The sequence below is a fragment of the Amblyraja radiata genome, chromosome 21 (genome assembly GCF_010909765.2).
Source record: "Amblyraja radiata isolate CabotCenter1 chromosome 21, sAmbRad1.1.pri, whole genome shotgun sequence".
Classification (NCBI taxonomy): Eukaryota; Metazoa; Chordata; class Chondrichthyes; order Rajiformes; family Rajidae; genus Amblyraja; species Amblyraja radiata.
The window spans coordinates 35,874,078-35,896,001 of record NC_045976.1 but is presented as its reverse complement, the minus strand read 5'-3'; the positions used below and the strand labels follow the sequence as shown (position 1 = coordinate 35,896,001).

Sequence of the window (21,924 nt, the reverse complement as noted above, 5' to 3'; positions counted from 1 at the left end):
AGGCCACTCCCTCACTGCCGCTCCCCTAGAGCAGCCTTGCTTACATTGACTGATAAATGGCCTAATTTACCAATTTACAAACCAAATTCCTCAGTTTTAAACTGTTTGTCCCTTAAATATATAGTTATTGGACTTTGCATTTCGGAAAAGTCCCAGCTGAGAGGAAGACAGCAAAATACTGAAAATATTGTGGGTGAAAATGATTTCAGGACAGTTTGTTAGGAAAATGAAGGAAATGGTAACAGAATACTTATACAGCTGAGTGAGTTTAATTTTATGGATGAGAAATTGTGTTCAACCAATTGATGACTTCTTTGACAAAGTTGCTAGTGTTAGATAACAAGGAAGCCAATGGATGTAGCAAATTTTGTTATGCAAAATTTGGCCTGTGAAGTGCCCCATAAAAGATCACCACATTAGATAAGCACCTGTGGACTTTAATGTAATAGGTTAGATATGGGGCTTTATGTGTGGGCCAGATATATTGTCAGTGCAGAGGGGCTAGGAGCAAGGCCAAGCGTGCATCCAGAGTCAAGGTCTGGAATAGTACGAGGTGTCCAGAAAACAACTGGGACAATGGGAGTTCAGCACTGGGAACGTAAGCAGCTATGATCAGGGTAGAATAGGGGGGCAGGTGTAAGGCTGGACTCAGGGTCAGGAATGAGAGAAGGGATGCAACTCAAGTCAGGGTCTAGAGTAGTACCAGGTGTGCAGTGAGACCCAGGTTGGTCAACATGGGCCAAGTGTTTGATTATAATCTGATCTCCATACATTAATATACTAAGATCATTCATGTGCTCCACCTGTTGATCAGAGCCTGGCCCTACTGTGGAATGTAATTAGGAATGTAATTTAGCCTAATCTTATTCATAGCTAATCCAATTTAAAGCATAAATATTGCATTCAACTGTAAGTTAAAAGACTCGCTACAGTATGCACCAGATTGCACAATTTCAAGCTGAAAAATGCGAAAGCTCCATACCAATTGGAGGGGGGAACACCCCTCTCCCACACCCTCCACCCCCCCCCCCCCCTCGCTCATTACGCTCCCCTGGGTCTCTCGCAATTTCTCACTCCCAACTCTCACCCAATGTTGGCAGTCCTGCAACAGGCAATCAACAAGCTTTTCAGTCATGAGCTGCTTTCTGCCTCGATATACCCAAAAGCACACCTGAGACAGTTAAGTGCCTTTAAAATACAATGTAGAAAAATTTGCATCTATTTTATGGAAAGTAAAAGGTTGATTCAAAAAATTATTTTACTTGAAACTGTGCCTGGGATATTTTGTATTCATCTCAATGAAGGGGCATGGTTTAAATTTAAGTCTTATTGCAAATACGTATTGTAGACGAAAACATTCTTAAGAATCTGGATCTCTTGCCCTCCTGTGTTGCTCTTGTGAAAATTATATGCACTGATGTTCCTTTATTGTTTCCAAGTTTAGAACGTTAACCTTTTAAGAACATATTTCTCATTTTCCTCTGCAGCACTTTGCCTAACTTTGATATTCCGTACCCAATGTTGGTTCTGGTAGGGGCTCAGGGCTCTGGCAAACGAAAACTTTGTCTTATGCTTTGTCATGAATTCAATGAGTATTTTGGATATTGGTAAGTATAAACAAATGGTTACGTGTGCTTTCATTAATTAATTTATTTCTTGTTTTTTTAATGTAAAATTTCAATTTCAGTGGATGTTTTCTATTGATTCAAGCAAAAAATGTAAAATTTCTATTTCAATGGATGTTTTGTATTGATTGATTGAACAAAAGCCTTTCACTGTACCTCAGTACACGTGACGATAAACTAAACTGAACTAAGCAAGGTATGCTCATGGAGGAGAATAGAAAGTAGAACGTTCTGTAAACAATTCTTTTTTATTTCTTTTTTTAATTTATTAGAAGCAAATGTACAAAAATAGAACCAACGCATATAAAATAATACAGTTATTGTACAGCTTCATTTTTTACTTTTAGCAATAGTTGGAAGAAAAGAAAGGGTAAAAAGCATGAAGGAGAAAAAGTGAGATGTGCAAAGATAGAACCCCTAGACTACCGATGTGGTGTAGCCAAAGAGTGAATAAATGAAAGAAAGAAGAGAGGAATAGAAAAAAAAAATAAAATAAAAGGACAAAAAGAGAAAGAAAGAAAAAAGTGGTGATATACCTGCCTCACTTCCCTCCCCACCCACCTCACCCAACCCGTAATTAGATTTAAATCCAAAGTTGTGTTGTATCCTTGTAATAAATCAATGAATGGTGTCCATGTCTTCGAAAAATGATCTGGTTTTTCTGCCAAGACAAGTCTAATATTTTCAAGATATAGCGTCTCGGACATGTTTATAGTCCACATCTTAAGAGTAGGGACTGATGTATGTTTCCAGAATTTGAGTATTAGTTTTTCGCCTTATCAGACCATAATTAAGGAAACGTCTTTGAAATAATGATAGCTCAGAGCAGGCTTCTGACGTACCTAGAGTGATCAATTCCGTATCAATATCCAATTTTATTGTTAGTGTTTTTTAAAAAATTTCAAAAATTCCTCTCCAGAAATTATGTAACTTTAAACAGGAGACAAAGGAATGAGTTATAGTTGCTTCCTGAAGAAGACATTTATCGCAAATAGGAGATACATTTGGAAAGATTTAGCATCCAAAATTATTGGCTTACCCCTACCATCCCTTGAATCACTTTACCACAAACGGACACTACACATCATCACTACAAGATAATTTCTGATGCCACTCACCCTGCACACTATGCCTTTTAGCTACTGCCCTCTGGGAGGCGTTACAGGACAATTGTCTTCAAAACAAACCGCTTCAAAAACAGTTTCATTCCCACTGCAATTAACATTTTAAACTCTGTACGGTGAGGAATAAGAATAAGCATGGCCCTTATGTATCATGTAATGTGTCTGTCTGTATGTATATCTATGTTATATGTTTAATGTTTGATGAAATGTTGGAACCTGTACCGAGCTGTACTGATAACAAATTCCACCAGCCTGGCTGTGTGGTCATTAAAATACAATACAATACAATACAATTCAGTTTAGACTTTGAATAATAGTCTGTGCAGTATTTTAAATTGAATTAACGAATGCCTAATGTTAATCGAACAATTGTGTATATATGGAAGGTTTTCCTTCAATCTGTCTTTTAGAATTTTTAGACCGTTCATCTTCCCAAGCTCTTCTAATTACTTCTGACTATTTTATATTTCTATATTTAAAAGGGTGTTATGCAGATATGATATTAACTTGTTTGAGTCCGAGTTTCTATTCATACATTCGTCTAGTATGTCTGGCAACAAAGATGGTAGTCTTGGGTATATGATTTCAGATAGTCTCGAATTTGAAGATATCTAAAATATTGACTACCTTTCAAGTGATATTTCAACTGTAATTCTTGAAATGAGAGAAAAGTTCCCATCTCATAAAGATCTCCGAGTTTTTTGATTCCTAATCTTTCCCAATGTGTGAACGTTTTGTCTAAAATAGATGGCTTGAACAAAGGATTGTTGGCAATTGGTGAGGGATGAGATAAATTTCTCAGTTTAAGGGTTGACTTCACTTGTCTCCAGATTCGTAAGGTACTGTGGATAATCGGATTTTTCTCATATAGAGTTTTCTTCAAATTTATTGGTGAGAGAAGAATCGCGCCTATATTAAAAGGCGAACAATCCTCTCTCTCCATTATTAACCAGTTTACCTGTTGGCATGTGTTGTCCAACCAATAGATTACGTTTTTAATATTCGTTGCCCAATAATAGTATAAAAAATTGGGGAGAGTCAGTCCACCAATTTCTTTGGGTTTACGTAGATGCCGTTTATGGATTTTATAATCCCAAATAAAGTTTGTGATCAAAGAATCAAGTTTTTAAAAATAAAATTTTTGGAAGGTATATCGGTATTGATTGAAATAAGTACAGGATTTGTGGGAGGAAGATCATCTTTATGGCATTTATTCTGCCTATGGGAGACATCAGAAGTGTTTTCCAAAATTGAGTAAGAGCATTTAATTTAGTAACTAAAGGAGGAAAGTTTTCATTAAATAGAGAAGTATATTTTCTGGTTACATGAACACCAAGATATTTGAATTTTTCCGTAGCAATTCTGAAAGGGAATTTTAGGAGGTGTGACGGCTCTTGAGGTTTTATTGACATAATTCAATTTTTGTTCCAATTTATTCTATATCCTGAAAAGTAACCGAATTCCTCTATAAGATTTAATATACTTGGAATGCTAACTTGGGAATTGGTGATATAGAGTAATACATCATCTGTATATAATGATATTTTATTATTGGAGTATTTAGTGTTATAGCCGTGAATGTTCGGATGTACTCTTATACTTTCCACCAAAGGTTCAATGGCAAGGGCAAATAACAGGGGTGATGAGGCACATCCCTGTCTATTGCCTTTGGATAACTGAAATTTAGGTGAGAGTATATGATTAGTCAGCATTCTGGCAGTCGACTTATCATATAGCAGTTTTATCCATGAAACAAAATTTTCTCCCAACTGGAATTTTTGCAATACTGTAAAATGATATTTCCATTCTACTTGATCAAATGCTTTTTCTGCGTCTAATGAAATAATTGATGTCTTCTTTTATCGTTCTATGTGAGTACATTATGTTGAACAGGCGTCTCAAATCATTAAACGAGTGTCTCTTGGGTATAAACCTAGTTTGATCAGAGTGTATTAATTTATTAACGTATTTACTTAGTCTTCTTGCCAGAGTTTTAGCTAATATTTTGTGATCTGTATTTAACAGGGCAATTGCTCTGTATAATCCCAAATCTTCCAGATCTTTATCTTTTTTGGATACAAGTGTAATAGTTGATTCGGCTAGGATTTGTGGTAGCGTCTGTTCTTTAAATGAGTGTATATAAAGGTTATGTAAATGAGGGGAGATCGTAAAATCTTTTATAAAATTCGTTACTAAACCCGTCTGGGCCTGGTGTTTTGCCATTCTTCAATGAATTGATAGTCTCTTCTATTCCTTTAATTGAAATCTGTGCTCCTAATTCATCTCGTTCCACCACGTTAAGTGTCGGAAGATTAGGTTATCAAGAAAGTTTGTAATTTTTCTCATTTCTGTTGATGTTTTGGATGTATATAAATTTTGATAGAATTGAGCAAATCTTTCGTTAATGTCTTTTGGAAGTGTAAACAATTCACCTTTAACTGATCTAATTTTTTGAATAGTATAGTCCTATTCCACTTTTCTCAACTAGCGTGCTAGAAGTTTGTGTGGATTGTCACCGAATTCAAAATGTTCCTGTTTAGTAATTTGAAATAATCTGATAACTCTTGCAGAGAGAATTTGATTTAGCTTAAATTTTAATACTGCTATCTTATTATGTTTATCCATACACGGATCTGTCGCGTTTTCTGAGTCCAGCTGTCTGAACTGTTCTTCTAGTTGTAATTGTTCCATCCTATTCTTTTTGTTTTCATATGCTTGATATGAAATGATAGAACCTCTAATAAAAGCCTTAAAAGATTCCCATAATAACGAGAGCGAAATACCTGGAGTGTCACTGGTCTCAAAAAAGAATTCCATCTGTTGTTTTAAATATATACAGCAATCTGGGTTGTTTAGTAAAGGTTCAAAGATTCAAAGGTTATTTTATTGGTCACATACACCTAGGTGTAGTGAAATGCTTCTTGCCAATGCAGCACATAAAGAAAAAATACAGTCATAACAGTAATAAAGAAATTTAAACATAAAAACATCCCCCCACAATGGTTCCCATTATGAGGGAAGGCACAATGTCCAGTCCCCATCCCATGTCCACCCATAGTCGGGCCTATTGAGGCCTCCACAGTTGCCTTTACGGAGGCCCGATGTTCCAGGCCGTTCTCGCCGGGTGATGGTGCTCCGGCGTCGGGAGAATCCTCTCAGCGGCATGGGAACCCTGGAACGGCCGCTTTCCTTACCGGAGACCGCGGCTTCCGAAGCCAGCAAGGCCGCGCCGGATGGAGCTCCACAACTGGCGATCTCAGCTCCGCGATGTTTTTCTCGGTGGTCTTCAGCTCACCGGAGCTCCAGCGCGGCGACCCGAGCAAGGCATCTCCCGCTTCACTCCGCGATAGCGCTCCAGCGCTGTGCCGCCGCTGAAGCCGAGGTTCTGGGCGGTCCCCTCAGGAAACGCTGCTCCAGGCCCGCTGGTAGACCGCAAGGACAGGTCGAAATTGCAGCCCGGAGAAAAGCTGCCTCTCCGACCAGGTAGGGACCCTGAAAAGTAGTTTCCCCCTTCCTCCCCCCCAACCCCCCACATAAAAAAGACTAGAACTCCAAAAACAAAACACTAAAACTCACTAAAAATAAAAAAAGAGTGAAAAGCTAACAGCTGCAGGCTGGGCAGCCATACCGCACAGGACGGCGCCCACAGTAAAAGTATTTGAGGATTAAACCTCCAGAACTATTTTTTATTGTACATTCCTTCTAGTTTTAGGGAGAAGGTTAGCAGGGAATGATCGGAAATAGTACTATTATGGTATTTGGGATTAGTTGGAAAAGGTATTAATTTTGTGTGCACCAGAAAATAGTCAATACCTATATAGGTTTTATGTACAGATGAATAAAAGGAGTATTCGCTTCCGGATGGGTTTGCAATCCTCCATACGTCTGTTATATTTGTATTTAGATCTTCGCTGGATTTTGATTTTGTGTTGTATCTCTTTTGTTGAAAGGATTTATCCAAGTATTGATCCAGAACACAGTTGAAATCTCCCCCAATTATCAGGTTTTGCTGGGTGGAATCTGAAATCATATTAAAAATCATGGGTTATCAAAGTTGGGAGCGTAGACATTTACCATAGTAAGTGGGGTAGAATATATCTCCCCAGATACTATGACGTACCTACCATCTTTGTCTGCTATGGTGGTTTTATGTTTAAATGGTATACCCTTAAGGATTATAATTGCATTACCTCTGGTTTTGGAGAGAAAAGAAGCTTTAATTGACGTAACATTGGCAGCTAGTCACAAGCTAATTGGATATCTTTATAAAATAATCCAGTTATCCCAATAGTACAAATAAAATCATGAAGAAGAGACAAACCCAGAAAAAACTATTTTAATTGGAAAATAGAATACCTTTCTCCATCTTTAAAAAGAAAAGACATCAATAATTCGACAGTCATTTATATAATTGTTCGCATGAAACGTTGTTGGGCAAAAATAAGGTAGAACAATAACAACTTGCGTTTTTATAGTATTGTACTTTTAAGATGTTAATGTAACCATATGTTTCCAGTAAATCATGATGCATTGCCATAATGTAATTGATATTGATGCACTTTATTTGTTAATTAAAATAATTTCCTGTGAAATTTAGTAGCAATATTTTTGATTTATTTTTCTTGCTGATTAATGAAATTGATCTCAGAAAAATAAGTAACAAACATTTTTTTGCATTCTCTGAACAGCTTAATATGTTCCTGACCTGATCCAAACAAAAACAGGTTTATGTGATTTGTGTGGGCTAATTAGATGGGTAGAGGAATAAACCTTTTTATGTTGTAAAAATGAAGCTTGATAAATATGTGTGGGAGAAAGGTATAGACAATTTTGTGACATGTTTGGATGTAGTCAATTTAGGTTTGTTTTTATGGAGCGAAAGGTTGCCATTTTATGTAATATTTTGGAATTTCTGTGTAAAATAATGGCTAACATGGTCCTCTCATTAGCTTCCTCTTGGTAGGAAATGATATTGTCTTGATCAATACAAAGTACTGGAATAATTCAGCGGGTCACGCAGCATCCCTGGAGAACATGGGTCGGGGACATTTGAATAGGGACCTATCTTCAGACTGATTGGAGGGGGGGGGGAAAGAAATCTGGAAGAGAGGAGTGGTGGGGAAAAGTGTGGTGGATTATGTGAACACAGGGAGGTGGGGGGAGGGGAGGGGGGTGTTGATAGGCACATGGTTGAATAAAGACCAGAGATATTTAAAAAACATTAGGTGTGAGACCAGTGGATTGAAGAGTTGCGAATTGTAAAGCCAGAGGAAGAAAGTGTTATTTATTACATCAAAGGAAGACAAAAAAGTTGGAGAAACTCAGCGGGTGAGGCAGCATCTATGGAACGAAGGAATAGGCGACGTTTCGAAACGTTGCCTATTCCTTTGCTCCATAGATGCTGTCTCACCCGCTGAGTTTCTCCAGCTTTTTTGTCTACCTTCGATTTGTACAGCATCTGCAGTTCTTTCTTAAACATTTATTACATCAATATCATTTCAATCGGGATTTGTATGAAATAGTGTTTTAATGAAGTGACGTCTCTCCAAAAAATTATGATTTGTGATAAATGGGAATAGTTATGTAGCGTAATCTGATAATTGTCATGATGCTTTTGTATTTGGTTGCACCTTACCAGGTCTACCTGATTATATTAAATCTCAAGAGAATTGAGTATTGTTCATTACTACAGGATGAACCTTGGATATTTTGCAATGGTAAAGGAATCTTTGTCTGTAAAAAGGGAAGAGAAACCTTTTTCTCGCTATATTATTGAGATATGTAATGACGGTATGAATTCAGAGATCAAAGATAAAAAATCCTAAATATTGTTTAAACTATTTACTGTGAAGCATCGATGTATTTATTCTGTAAACTGAAAGATAAAACCAAGATGTTCTAAAAATCAAAAAGTAAAATAATATATATTTTCAAATGCTTTGAGTTTATTAACTAGCATATACGGAAGGACCTGTTAATATACAGAGCATATTCCTGAGGAAATGTGTAGGAAGGAACTGCAGATTCTGGTTTAAACCGAAGATAGAAATAAAAACCTGGAGTAACTCAGCGGGCCAAGCAGCATCTCTGGAGAGAACGAATGGGTGACTTTTCGGGGGACGTCATCCATTCTTTCTCTCCATTGAGTTACTCCAGCTTTTTGTGTCTATATTCCTGAGGAAAGTTAGGTCCAGGAAATGGTATAGATAATTGAAAATCAGAGAAATAATCTGTTTTACACCATAGATTGTGATGATGACTGTCGTGCAAGAACGATAAGGTGCTGCATAACATATTTTGTCTGGTTGGAATGAAATATATAGCCAACAGAAAATGAAAGCTGTGAAATTAATTAAGTGATCAGTAGGGTGCAGTGGCTTGAATGGTGTGCCAGATGACAGGGAATTATTTTTCTTTATTTTGCAGCTCATTTCCTATCAGTACTAACCTTTTATGATGTACCTTGTGACAGTTTTTATTGTATTAAATCCCAGTGTCTGGTTGATGAATTATTTTTTTCTGTTTGTTATCCACATTAATTGTTATTTGCTGTCAATTTAAATATTTTTTTTACTGAAGTTTTTGTCATTGGCTGACCATAATATTAGATGACTTCTCACATCTCTGCCAGTTGCATAAGACCAGATGACATCCAAGGTGATTTGGTGTTGCTTCCAAAGGAAATAATCAGAGGCACAGTCCTAAACTCTCATATTCCCCATTTCACTACTTCTTGCTAGGTTTGGAGTATCATTACCTTTTGTCTGTTACAATGAAACTCTCTAACAAGGGGATTAAAATGATCCAGATTATTCTGAAACAAAACAGATAAAACGCTGGGAAATCTCAGCAGGTCAGGTAGCATCTGTGGAAAAAGATATTTAGTTAACATACTTATTTGAAATTTTAATTCCTGTTTTTTTTTTCCACAAATGCTGCCTGATCTGCATTTTCTGATATGTTTTCAGATTTATAACATTTGCACTTTTTTTTCTAGAGTTCCAGTTTATTCTATTGCTCCTCTTTGCTGCAATCTCAAGATATGTGGGAATTATATGGAGTCTAATAACCAAGTCTCTTGACTCTCCACAATATGGTGCAAATTTTTTTTTCAGATTTCTTCAATGGAGGGGTCTAGTTCCATAGTTTAACATTGTAATAAAAAGTACAGTAATTGTATATTTTACCTGCTTGTCTTTTACGTTCAAATAATGGGTACATTATTAGGTTAAGAAATAGGAAGTCTGGACTACCAATCTAAAGATTACTATCCTACTTAAGTTAATTCATTTTTGGTAATGATTTCACAAAACTACAAATTGTCATGAAAACCCACCTGGTCATTAACGTCCTTCAAGGAATGGATATCCAACTTTCTCATCCACTCTGGTCTTCCGTATGATGACCAGCCCATGCAGTTGACTTAAATCTTAAATACTTTCTAAAAAGGCTTAGGAAACCATTGAAAAAGAGAGAGTCAAGCAGGACAGACTATCCAGCATTGATCATAATTTAATGACATCCCTATCTTCAACATTGGCAGGCTCCATTTTATGAATATTAATGACATGTCTGGAGCACTCATAGTCATATTCAACCATATAATTCATCTTGATTTCCTCGTGAGTCACCACATTGCAGAAACTAGTCTTCACCTCATTCGATTCTTTCAACATGATATCAATAAATGGTTAGATATAACAAAGGTCGTGGGACTCGGCACCATTCCAGCTGTAATAATGAAGACTTACACTGTGGATCCAGTCTCACCTCAAGTCAAGCTGTTGCAGTATAGTACAACATTGGCATTTGCCAATGGTGGAGAGTAAATACTGGCCAAGCATGTGATGCTCAGATGTTAAGAAATGAACAGATGAAAAAATATGTTTGAAGTACATCTGGCCCATTAATTTATCTGTCAGACTGTTTGGACATGTGCGGTCTGGTGTCAATCATACAACAGCCTGAAGCAATGTTTCCTGTGACTTTTTTTCCTTCCATAGACTAGATTGCTCAGAATTCCAGTATTAATCTTTATGACTTTCCCATCTTTCAGAAGAGTGGTTTAAGGAGCCACTTTCTGATTAATTTAGTGTTCAGCACTCTGTATTGAAGTGTTTCGATTTGATGGAAGTAGACCATGTGATTGGATACATAAAAGGCACGACTGTAGAACAGCAGCTGATGGTTGTGTGCAATGAATTTAAACAATAAGGCATACGGATTTCCTTGGTTCAATGTTTCCAGTAAAACCTTTTTAATGCACTCAATTTAGCTGGAAGAATGACATCTTGAATGTATTTGTAAATTTTATGAATTTATTAGCTAGAGTAAATCATCGGGAGATTGTAAGCCCTTGGCAAGCTTTCCCCTTATTTCTTTTCAGAATGGGAATACTTCAATCAAATTATGAAACATTCTTGCACCTATTATGGTTTCCAGCCAACATTGTCTTAGGAAATATCTGCAACTAATTTTACTTGAATTGGAGATGAAATATTCATTTCTACTACACTTTAAGTCATATCAGTCAACATGATGTGCATCCATTACAGCGCCACAGACCTGGGTTCAATCCTGACTACAGGTGCTGTCTGTACGGTTCTCCCTGTGGCTGTGTGGGTTTTCTTTGATTTAACAATCACTATATTTCCCTTTTTTTCCAGGAACATTTCAGACAAGGAATTATGCTGTTTGATTTTGATTTTCCTTCATCTCTTCAGATTCTGTGACTTTGTTAGAATGCAACAGTCACAATGTTTCAAGAAGAACGTGATTAGCTTGCCATAAACATTTGATATTGGACTTTAACATGAACCGGGTTGTCTTCAACAGGTTTTTGTAATTTTGGATTGCGCTAACCCTAGATGGTAGCTGAATTTTGTTAGTGAAGTTAATATGGAGGAGCCAACTTACAAGCAAAATTTTTTTAAAAATTATAACTAATCTAAACATCAAAGTACTGAGATTACATTTCTGTTTTCGGGATAACTACCTGTGACTTGGAGCTCAGAGGCTGATGTATTTAAAAACTGTGTCATAACCTATGGTTCTGAAATGCCATAGTTACAATACATGTCTAGTGAACAACATATTGATGCAAAATGAGGAATATTGTTAAATGCGAACAAAATATGTCTTTCATTTAATTATTTCAAAACATATGTAGTGACCAAGTCTGGTGCATGTTGCTGGAATCTGAATATTCATGATGTGGTTCATTTATCTTTGATTTAAGTGCCAGGTGCATCTTTAAAGTAAATCTGGTTGTTCTTGCTTTACAGGGTTTGAAATGAGTACCATAGATCAGCAACACATAGTATTTCTTCATTTGGCACGAGAGTCCATTCTACAGTAGATGACAAATTTAATTTAATAGGGAACAGGTCTGAATTTTACTCTGTGCTTCCGAAGCAATTTCCTTTAGCTAAAAATGTACGGTTCATAAAAGCAAATGTTTTGCAATCATTCAGATATAAATAGATTCACTACTTTTAGGACTAAAAATTGCACATTTCTAAAGTTGAAGCAGAAATGTATTAAGTTGGCTGACTGCTCCCCCTCTCCCATTACTAATCATATATTCTAACATAACATATGGTATCAGAGAATATCAACAATAGAATATAAATGTTGGAGTAACTCAGCGGGACAGGCAGCATCTCTGGAGAGAAGGAATGGGTGACGTTTCGGGTCGAGACACTTCTTCAGACTGAAGAATGATTTTGTAGCAGGATTTTGAATGTGGATCTATCCTTTTAGACATTGGTAATCAAACCTGGCTGGTTTGGTTTATTTGCAAACTACACTGACCAAGGTGAGAGAATTTCAGATGGTGAGGGCAGAGGGTCCCTTGCAATTCAATTATTATTGGGCTAGGACATGCAAGATTCCCTCAGTGTTAGTAGGACTGGTATGGACTGGTATGGTATAGGATTCACTTAAGATTTCTCAAATGGACTGCTTGCTGTTGGATACCAAATGTGTAGGAAGGAACTGCAGATGCTGGTTTACACTGAAGATAGACACAAATTGCTGGAATAACTCAGCGGAACATGCAGCATCTCTGGAGAGAAGGAATAGGTGACATTTCAGATCAATACCCTTCTTCAGACGTAATAAGAAGATCGGCAGCATCTCTGGAGAGAAGCCAAATTGTCACCCGTTCCTTTTTTCCAACGATGCTGCCTGTGCCCACTGAGATATTCCAGCAATCTGTGTCTATCTTCAGTGTAAACCAGCATCTGGAATCTAGGAAGCTAGTCAAGGGTACAGTGCAATGGTCGGGTCTGGTGTATCCAGGACATAGAGTGATTAAGCAGTGGCTGGTTTGAGTATGGAGCCGTGTAATGAGAAAGAAAAAACAGAGCTGAAAATAGTTTACATTATGATTGGTTACCTTTCTTGGTATCAAGCATGATACTAAAATGTAAAACTACCTCATTTGGCCCCAAACTGGAATGGCAGTGTAATTGAATTTGTGGGGGTCATCTCACAGAATGGGCTTAAGTTCCCAGTATTTGGATGGAGTAATTTACTTCCCATTCAGTACTTTGTCAGATACACTAATGTTTCTTTCCTCAATTATCTTAATGAAATCACAGTGTATTATTAGCCACTGTTTCCAGACAAATTGGTTTTGAACAACTAGCAGCAATGCTTTAATCAATTTCTTTGATTCACTACTGAAGACAGCATATTTATTTTGTCATTGTTTCTAATTATGCAACAAATTCCATTTTGAAGTTGGTATTATATAAATACAAGATGCAGCCAGCTTCAATGAATGTGTGATAACCAATTAGTTCTGAAATATGACCTGTGTCATGCTGTTGACACACAGGCGCAAGGAACCAAATTGAGATTGCCCATACTTCACTTCTTACTGCTGTCAGAGAGAACGCACATGCATTTCATCAGTCTCATCTAGATTCCAGCCAGGTTGTAGAGGTGAAAGGACACTTTACCTTTCATACTTTTCAATCAGAGCTGTTAAAGTATTTCATCCTGCTGTTTGATTGAGTTAAGTATTTCCATAATCGAAGCAGTAAAGAGTTTCGGATGTGCAATGCTTGCTAAATTTTGCCCTGCTATTCATTTTCTTGACAATTTACTGTCTATCGCTCTAAGTCAGATAACTGTATCTACGTCTGTAGTCAGTTTGCTTATTGATCTTGCAGTCTGCTATTGTTCACACACGTTGCCTTTTGCATTAGTGCAAGGGCTGAGGCTGCTCCAACAGTGTTTCTTGGCTCACCGTGCCTGATTCTTTATTGTCACCTGTTGCTCCTCTTGACAGATCCTGTAAAAAATAAATATTTATTCAATTTTCAATTTCTAGGCACTGTTGGCAAAGCTATCATTAATTTTTCATCTTTAATTGCTGTTGTAAAGGTGATGGTGAGCTTACTTCTTGAACTACCGTAATGTTTCTGGTAAAGGTGCTCCCACAGTGCTGTTGGGTTGGAGGTTTCAGCAGCGATGAGGGATCAGTGAGAAATTTCCAAATCAAACTGGTACAAGTTTGAAAGACAACCAAGAAAGCGATGTTCCAGGATTTGGACCCAGTAATGAAGGACTTATTATCAAGTCACTTGTGATCACAAACTAGTTGTTATATACTTGTGGAATTAAACACACACAATTTTAAGAAGAAACTGCAGATGCTGGAATCTTGAGCAAAAAACAAACTGCTGGAAGAAATCAGGCTGTATCTGTGGAAGGAAATGGGCAGACGATATTTCAGATCAGGACCCTTCTTCAAGGCATAGGAAGGAAGGTACACAAAAATGCTGGAGAAACTCAGCGGGTGCAGCAGCATCTATAGAGCGAAGGAAATAGGCACCTTTTCGGGCTGAAACCCTTCTTCAGAAGTTTTGAGTCTGAAGAAGGGTTTCGGCCCGAAACCTTGCCTATTTCCTTTGCTCCATAGATGCTGCTGCACCCGCTGAGTTTCTCCAGCATTTTGTGTACCTTCGATTTTCCAGCATCTGCAGTTCCTTCTTAAATAGGAAGGAAGGATCCTGACTGAAATGCCATCCGTCTACTTCCCTTCACACTGCTTCCTAACCTGCTGTGTCCCTCCGGCAGTTTGTTTCTTTTTCAAGCACAATATTAAAGTGACTAATCAGAATTATTTTCTCTCTGATTTAACCATTTGACAGGATTGAACCACAGTGTCTAGTAATATGCAGTATGTATGTACTGCAATATTAGAATGAATATTTCCACAGCCAAGCAGAACTTGCATTTAAATATGTTTTTCAGAACCAATATATTTTTTGTGCTAGATTAGTGATCCTCAGTAACTTACTCAAGTCTATGATTTCATTTTTCCCTGCCTATTTTACTTTGACTGTAATTTTACATGAACCCACATTTTGTAAGCTTATTCTATCCAGCAGGTGGAAGATTATTGTCACGACGTTGAGCTGTAACCTGAATAACATGTTATACCAGTCTCTGCAAACCAATTTGATTTGGTGTCTTCCAATTATTCATCTGAAATTATAGCACTTCCAAATTAAAGTTAAAAGTAAAGAATTATCCGAGAATATGAATACTGCCATTAGTGCTCAAGAATGCAACATTTGCTAAATGATTTGGTGACATTGTAATCTTAAAGAATTAAAAAAAGGATGGCAGTGACCCTTTTGGCATCTTACAGTTTGCTGCAATTTGTCACAAGTTAGAGATGCAAAGAAATACTGATGCTTAAAGCCTTAGATATATTCATAACTTTTTTTTCTAAAGTGGCCTTTGAAAATAATGTTTTACAAGCAACATGTGATTCACATTTTTTTTTTGGTGTAAAATGAGCTTTGTGTTGATAAATTATTCCACATTTGGAACATATCTTTTGAAGCACTGTTGGTTGCCTGCAGTTATGGAATCTAAATTTATCCATTACCTTTGACACAGCTACTGTGCATATTTGAAAGAAATAGCTTTGTTCCTTTTATGTTGGTTTAACTTGAGAACCAATTTGTATGAGAACATCTGTTTCCCTTTGGTTTCAGCATCTTTCAAAGCCAGACAGAACAGTAAAATTTCTTAAAATATTGCTGTTGAGAAAATACTGAGGAAAAGAGTGGCTTAATGAGTTAGAATGCTTTTCTTTCATCTCTGACACATAGATTCAGGTCTAATGTAGACTCGTGTAACGGAAATGTCTTTATTTTTATCACCGGTAGTGAATTTAAACCACATCACAAACCAGGGCCAATTGGAGTAAAACAGCACCACAAAATTGCCTGTAATTCACCACTGATTGACATCCTTACGGGATTATCACCGAGTACCCTGGGTTTAATTGGTGCAGAATATGAAATGTTGTAATAACAACAACTTTCTAAATTTGGAGTTATAGTATAATGAGGGATATGTTCTTCCATTATTATATTTTGCATTATTGCAGATATATTATTTTTTGTCTAGCAAATATTTTTTGGGGGGAAAGAGAAATATCTAAGCGAATTTGGGTTCACTAAAGATATGCTGAGCTTTGTAAAGGGGCTGTCCCACTTGGACGACCTAATCCACGAGTTTAGAAGACCCTAGACGAGTTGAAAAAATGTCAAGGTCGTGTTGAGTTGCCAAAGTAAAAGACCTCCTATGACCTCCTACGACTATGTTTACAACCTTCTACGACTATGTCTACGACCCCCCTCGACCTCAGTCTTCCACACCTAAGACCAACTACGACTAGCTACGAGTGGAAATGATCACATGATAAAATGATGTCATGTTGCAATTTTTTCTCTCGGGCCAGTTACCAACCTACGACTACCATCACGACCTACCTACGAGTAAAAAGTATCAATTTTTTCCATGCCAACCTTTTTTTATTTGTGGACATTTTTTATCAGGCTTGAAAAAACGCAGCAACCTACTTGAGGCCACGAGTACGCGGAGACCACTCACGAGCATGACGAAGAGTGACCTCCGACCTTCAACGACCTCCTACGACCTCCTGGCGACCATGCTGCGAGTATGAGTGCAGGTCAAACTTGGCAGAGGTCGCCAATTAGATCGTGAAAGTGGGACAGGGGCTTTAGAATGATTACAAGATAAAATGTTGCACCTCCTCAAGGCTATTTCAGCTTTTACACAAACAAATGTTGGCAAATAAGATTAAGGAGAATCCCATAATGTTGGGTTATGTATAGCAAGATAGAGTGGCAAGGGAAAGAGTGGGTCTACTTAAGGACCAAAGGGGTTACCTATGTGCAGAGCCAGGCAATGTGGCAAGTTCCTAAATGAATAGTTCTCATTTATATTCACCAAACAAAGTCACAAAAATATTATTTTGAACGTATTTATTTCATAACTACGCTGTAACCAAAACATCTTTTCTCTTGCGTTATATTGTGTGTTGCGGAGAGCACTTAACTTTGGGTGCAAAAAAGTGGAAAAATCTTCCTTACCAAGCAATTTGATTAGTATGAAAGTTACGATAATATAAATTGATGGTTCTAAGGTAGTAAAAGAATTTGCATGTAGTGCACTTATTTTTGTTAAGATTGATAGGAAATCTGGAATTAAAAATGTAATCACATGATACGGTGTTTTTGTATTTTGCATTGGGGTTAATTTATAACACAATTGCTAAACACAATTGGATGTCCTCCTGCTCATATTGGGCTTCCAGAAATTTGATTAAGGTCCTCTGAGTTTATGATACACAACTGAAGATCGTAGAAGAAATCTTGCTTTGCATGCAACTTTGGCCTTATCCCACAGTTTGTGTTGGATTACTTGGATGCAGTCTGTAGTTGCTGACTCTAACTGATTTATTGCACATTGCGCACTTTAAACATCGCTTTCCCAATGTCCCCAGCAAAAGTTTAATGTCCTGAATAATTTCCAACCCTGACATTTTAAACTATCTCATTATTTTTATTTATACATCTACTTTATTAGATTCAATTGATTCCCGCACTTACAGTGCTGTCTTTCTGTAGAGACGCTTCAACAAAACAATCCCATGTTGGCAAAATAATTTGTGGCAGCTTATCTTTCAATTTCATTTTCAGCATCAGCCACACAAGCCGAACTCCTTACAATGGCGAAGAGAATGGAAAAGAATATCAATTTGTGTCCAATGAAGAATTTGAAGAAATGATTCAAATGGTAAGAATTAGTTGACATTGAGCATTATGAATTTATGACATTATTTTCTTAAACTCTTTGGGAGCTCCCACCAGGTTCTGTTCAATGTATTCCAAAAAACCTTTTATTTTGTCTTGAAAATTCCAGGATCTGATGTACCTTGTGCCACTTCACCCATCACTTACTGTATATATTAATCCAGTCTTGATTGTGGATGATCAGCCATGATCACATTGAATGGCAGTGCTGGCTCGAAGGGCCGAAAGGCCTACTCCTGAACCTATTGTCAAATGTCTATAACAGTCACTACTTTGGTTAAAGACTTAAAGGGCCTGCCCCACTAGCACGACTTTTCAGCCACTGTCTTCGACCTCGAAGCTCGAGGGCCCTCGCCTGGAACGCCTTCAGCTGGATCGACCATCAGCGATAACCCCGCGAGCCGGATCCATCACACACACACGCGCGCGCACGCACACACGCACACACACACACGAGAAAGCGTGATGAACAGCAAGGTAGAATGCGGTAGAATAAACATCGACTCTGTCTATCCCTCTCATCATTTTAAGGACCTCTATCAAGTCCCCCCTTAACCTTCTGCGCTCCAGAGAGTAGGCTAGCATACCAAAAGCTTTCTTTACCACCCTATCTATATGAGATTCCACCTTCAAGGAACTATGCACGGTTATTCCCATATCCCATGTTTAACCATTTATGATTGCAAAATGTTGTATCACAGATATTGCAAATCCATATGTTTGGTGCCTGTGTGTTAACTGGGTTATGACATTTACACAGAGCTCTAACAATGCAGGGCAGACCAAGTAGATGTGCAAGATCACACAATAATCATTAAGCACATTAAAATGTGTTTATATGTGCATAACTTAAATCATTATGTAACTTCTACCATTGAAGTTAAAGTTCATTGAGTTCAATAATCGACCTCACATCAGTGAGAGATTTCAAATCTTTGTTTAAAAAAATATCCTATTTTATATCTTGTTTCTCTTCACTTTCCTGATATCCTCAAATCTGCTTAAAAGATAGGTAGACACACAATGCTGGAGTAACTCAGCGGATCAGGCAGCATCTCTGGAGAGATGGAATGGGTGACGTTTCGGGTCGCGACCCTTCACCCATTCCTTCTCTCCAGAGATGCTGCCTGACCCGCTGAGTTACTCCAGCATTTTGTGTCTACCTTCGATTTAAACCAGCATCTGCCGTTCTTTCCTACTGCTTAAAAGATATATGCTTGGTCCTCTGTTCTTTTGTGTGTGTGCTCTCGCTCTTTTGTGTGTGTGTGTGTGTGTGTGTGTGTGTGTGTGTGTGTGTGTGTGTGTGTGTGTGTGTGTGTGTGTGTGTGTGTGTGTGTGTGTGTGTGTGTGTGTGTGTGTGTGTGTGTGTGTGTGTGTGTGTGTGTGTGTGTGTGTGTGTGTGTGTGTGTGTGTGTGTGTGTGTGTGTGTGTGTGTGTGTGTGTTGTGCCATTGATCATCATAGAGAGAATTCTGAGAAGCATGAAAACAAATTGAGATTGACTAGAAATGACTCCTGCCCTCAGTTTTTGCTTCCACTCTGTCTACCATCTGTGTTGCAACTCCTTATGAAACAGCCAAAATCACGGCACAGATTTTGCTGGAAATCGTGTACTTAGATTTCCAATCCCAGCAATCTAGAATTCAGTATGATAGTTTTTCTGTGACTCATTTCTGTTTTCATATTATTAATCTGTAATTTAAATGACATAAGTATTACATAATTCATTTTTGAGAGCTTGGTTAATTAAACTGTGCTTCATAAATTTGGTGCTGTATTCGTGTATCTTCCTGTGACAAATGCCTTTATTTCTTATTTCCACATCTTTGTAGCCCCTTTCAAGATTATTTTCTCTGCCTGCCCAGTTTAATTGATTATGTACCAACTATGTTTGAGAGGATGTGCAGTTGACATAGAATCGTACAGCACAGGAACAGGCCCTTTGGCCCACAATATCTTTTGTCTGCACGTGATCCATATCCCTCCATTCCCTGCATATTCATGTGCCTATCCAAGAGCCTCATAAATATCACCCTCATATATGCCTCCACCTCCATGCCTGGCAGCACATTGCAGGCTCACCAATCTCTGTGTTTAAAAAATGATTTTGCCCACACATCTCCTTTAAACTTTGGTCCTGTCACCTTAAAGCTATGCCCGTTAGTCTTTGACATTTTCACCCTGGGAAAAAGATTTTGACTGTCTACCCTATTTATGTCTCTCATAATTGTCTGCACTTCTATCAGGTCTGCCCTCAACTTCCAATGTTCCAGAGAAAACAATCAAAGTTTGTCCAACTCCCCATATAGTTAATACCTTCTAATCCAGGTAGCATTTTGGTGAACCTCTATAACACACTCTCCAAAGCCTCCACATCCTTTCTGTAATGTGGCAACCAGAACAGCACATAGTACTCCAAATGCAGCCTAACCAAAGTCCTATAAAGCTGCAATATGACTTTTTGTCTCTTAAATTCAATGCCCCGATCGATGAAGGTATGCATACCATACGCCTTCTATTTGTGTTTGACATGGGCAGTTCTGAACTGAAGAAGAATCTTTGCTGACATGGTATTTATCACCTTGGAGTCACCTCCTTTCTATTTTCTGGTACGAATCTGCTTGATCTTACAGAAGAGTCGGCCAGATAAACTGTATGATGTGTGACTTGAATTTCTTGATTAAGATTCACTTCTGAGCAAAATTCTGATCCAAACCCAAAATTTAAATTTCAAAATGTGATGAAGGACAAACCAGTTAAATAAAGGGTAAACCATTAAGACAACTGGAATAAAACATTTATTTTACTCCAGTGAAGGAACAGTTACTGATGAGCCCCAAGAGTTCTGTGCACTGCATTCCTTCTGTCATGCTGTGTGATTCCTTTTATTATCCCATTTGTTCGTTTTAATCACCAGTGTTTGCCAATTTTCTCTTCTCTTAGAGTATATGACTCATTAGTTTACTACTGGTGACACAGGAGAGCTCATAGCCTTTCATAAGATCTTAAGCATGGCCAGCGCTCCTGCTGATTCTACATAGTGACTGCCAGCAGTTTAATGACCTTGGGAAGTATTGCTGCAGAGTACAAACCTATCATTCCCTTGTGTGTGGTTACATATTTTTTCCAGATAAAAGCTTGGTTACACAGAGCAGCAATAAGATTAGAAATCTAGTTGACTAAAATCAAATGATAATCAGAATAGGACTTTTAGGACAACATTGCGAAGGCTGTTAAGAATAAATGAAATGGAAATCAATGTAGGCAACACTGACCTTTGGACACTGGTTAGTAGGATAGTGGCTATTTCACTATCTCACCTGATCCATATATACCTTGATTCCATTTGTGTGCAAAAATCTACCAATCTCAGAATGTACTCAACTGAGTTTCCACATCTTCATGGGATGCAAAATTATAAATAGTGATTAGATTGGATTTTTTTTGGCAGTGTGCTAAATTAGGTTCCCCCCTCTAAGACAATTGTGAAATTTGTCAAAAGCAAGTTTGAAACAGCATTTGGGTGTTTTAAACCCAGAGATATGCTTTAAAATGCAGCTGGTGTGACTCTTGATTGGACCAGAGGAGGACACAGCCCTTAAAGACTACTTCCTCTTGGCAATTTGAGGAGGTGCAAGTGCCCTCTTCCTGCTCCTAAACTGTATGTGCATATCCATACAATACCTAATTGTTGTGCAAATGCGACTAGTTATTGGGGACAGGGGTAGAATTCCCAGATTTCCTACAAGGGCAATTGAAGTATTGTTAAATAACAGGTGCCAAGAAGTGAGTCTATTGTGATGGGGATGCAGAGGGTGTGGTTCGGGGGCAAGAGTCCAATTCGGTCCTGGCAAAATATGGCACAAATGGCCTCCTCCAAAAATGAAAATGCCTAGACAATGGAGGGATCTTACAAAAAATGACATGGCCAAGAGTTATGGAGGTGAGTCACACAGCATGCAGTCAAGTTAAGTGGAGTTAGTTTTCATATGCACAAGTACAGTAAGGTACATGCACAATGAAAATT

General features: G+C 37.8%; 1 protein-coding gene across 1 annotated transcript in view; it reads left to right on the top strand.

The window, feature by feature from the left end:
• lrguk (leucine rich repeats and guanylate kinase domain containing) overlaps nucleotides 1-21,924 on the top strand; it is an 80,712-nt gene that overhangs the window by 37,709 nt on the left and 21,079 nt on the right. The window contains exons 11-12 of the mRNA XM_033040091.1: nucleotides 1,488-1,607; nucleotides 17,785-17,881. Of these exons, the coding sequence (XP_032895982.1) occupies nucleotides 1,488-1,607; nucleotides 17,785-17,881 (217 nt within the window). The remainder of the gene's footprint in view (nucleotides 1-1,487; nucleotides 1,608-17,784; nucleotides 17,882-21,924) is intronic.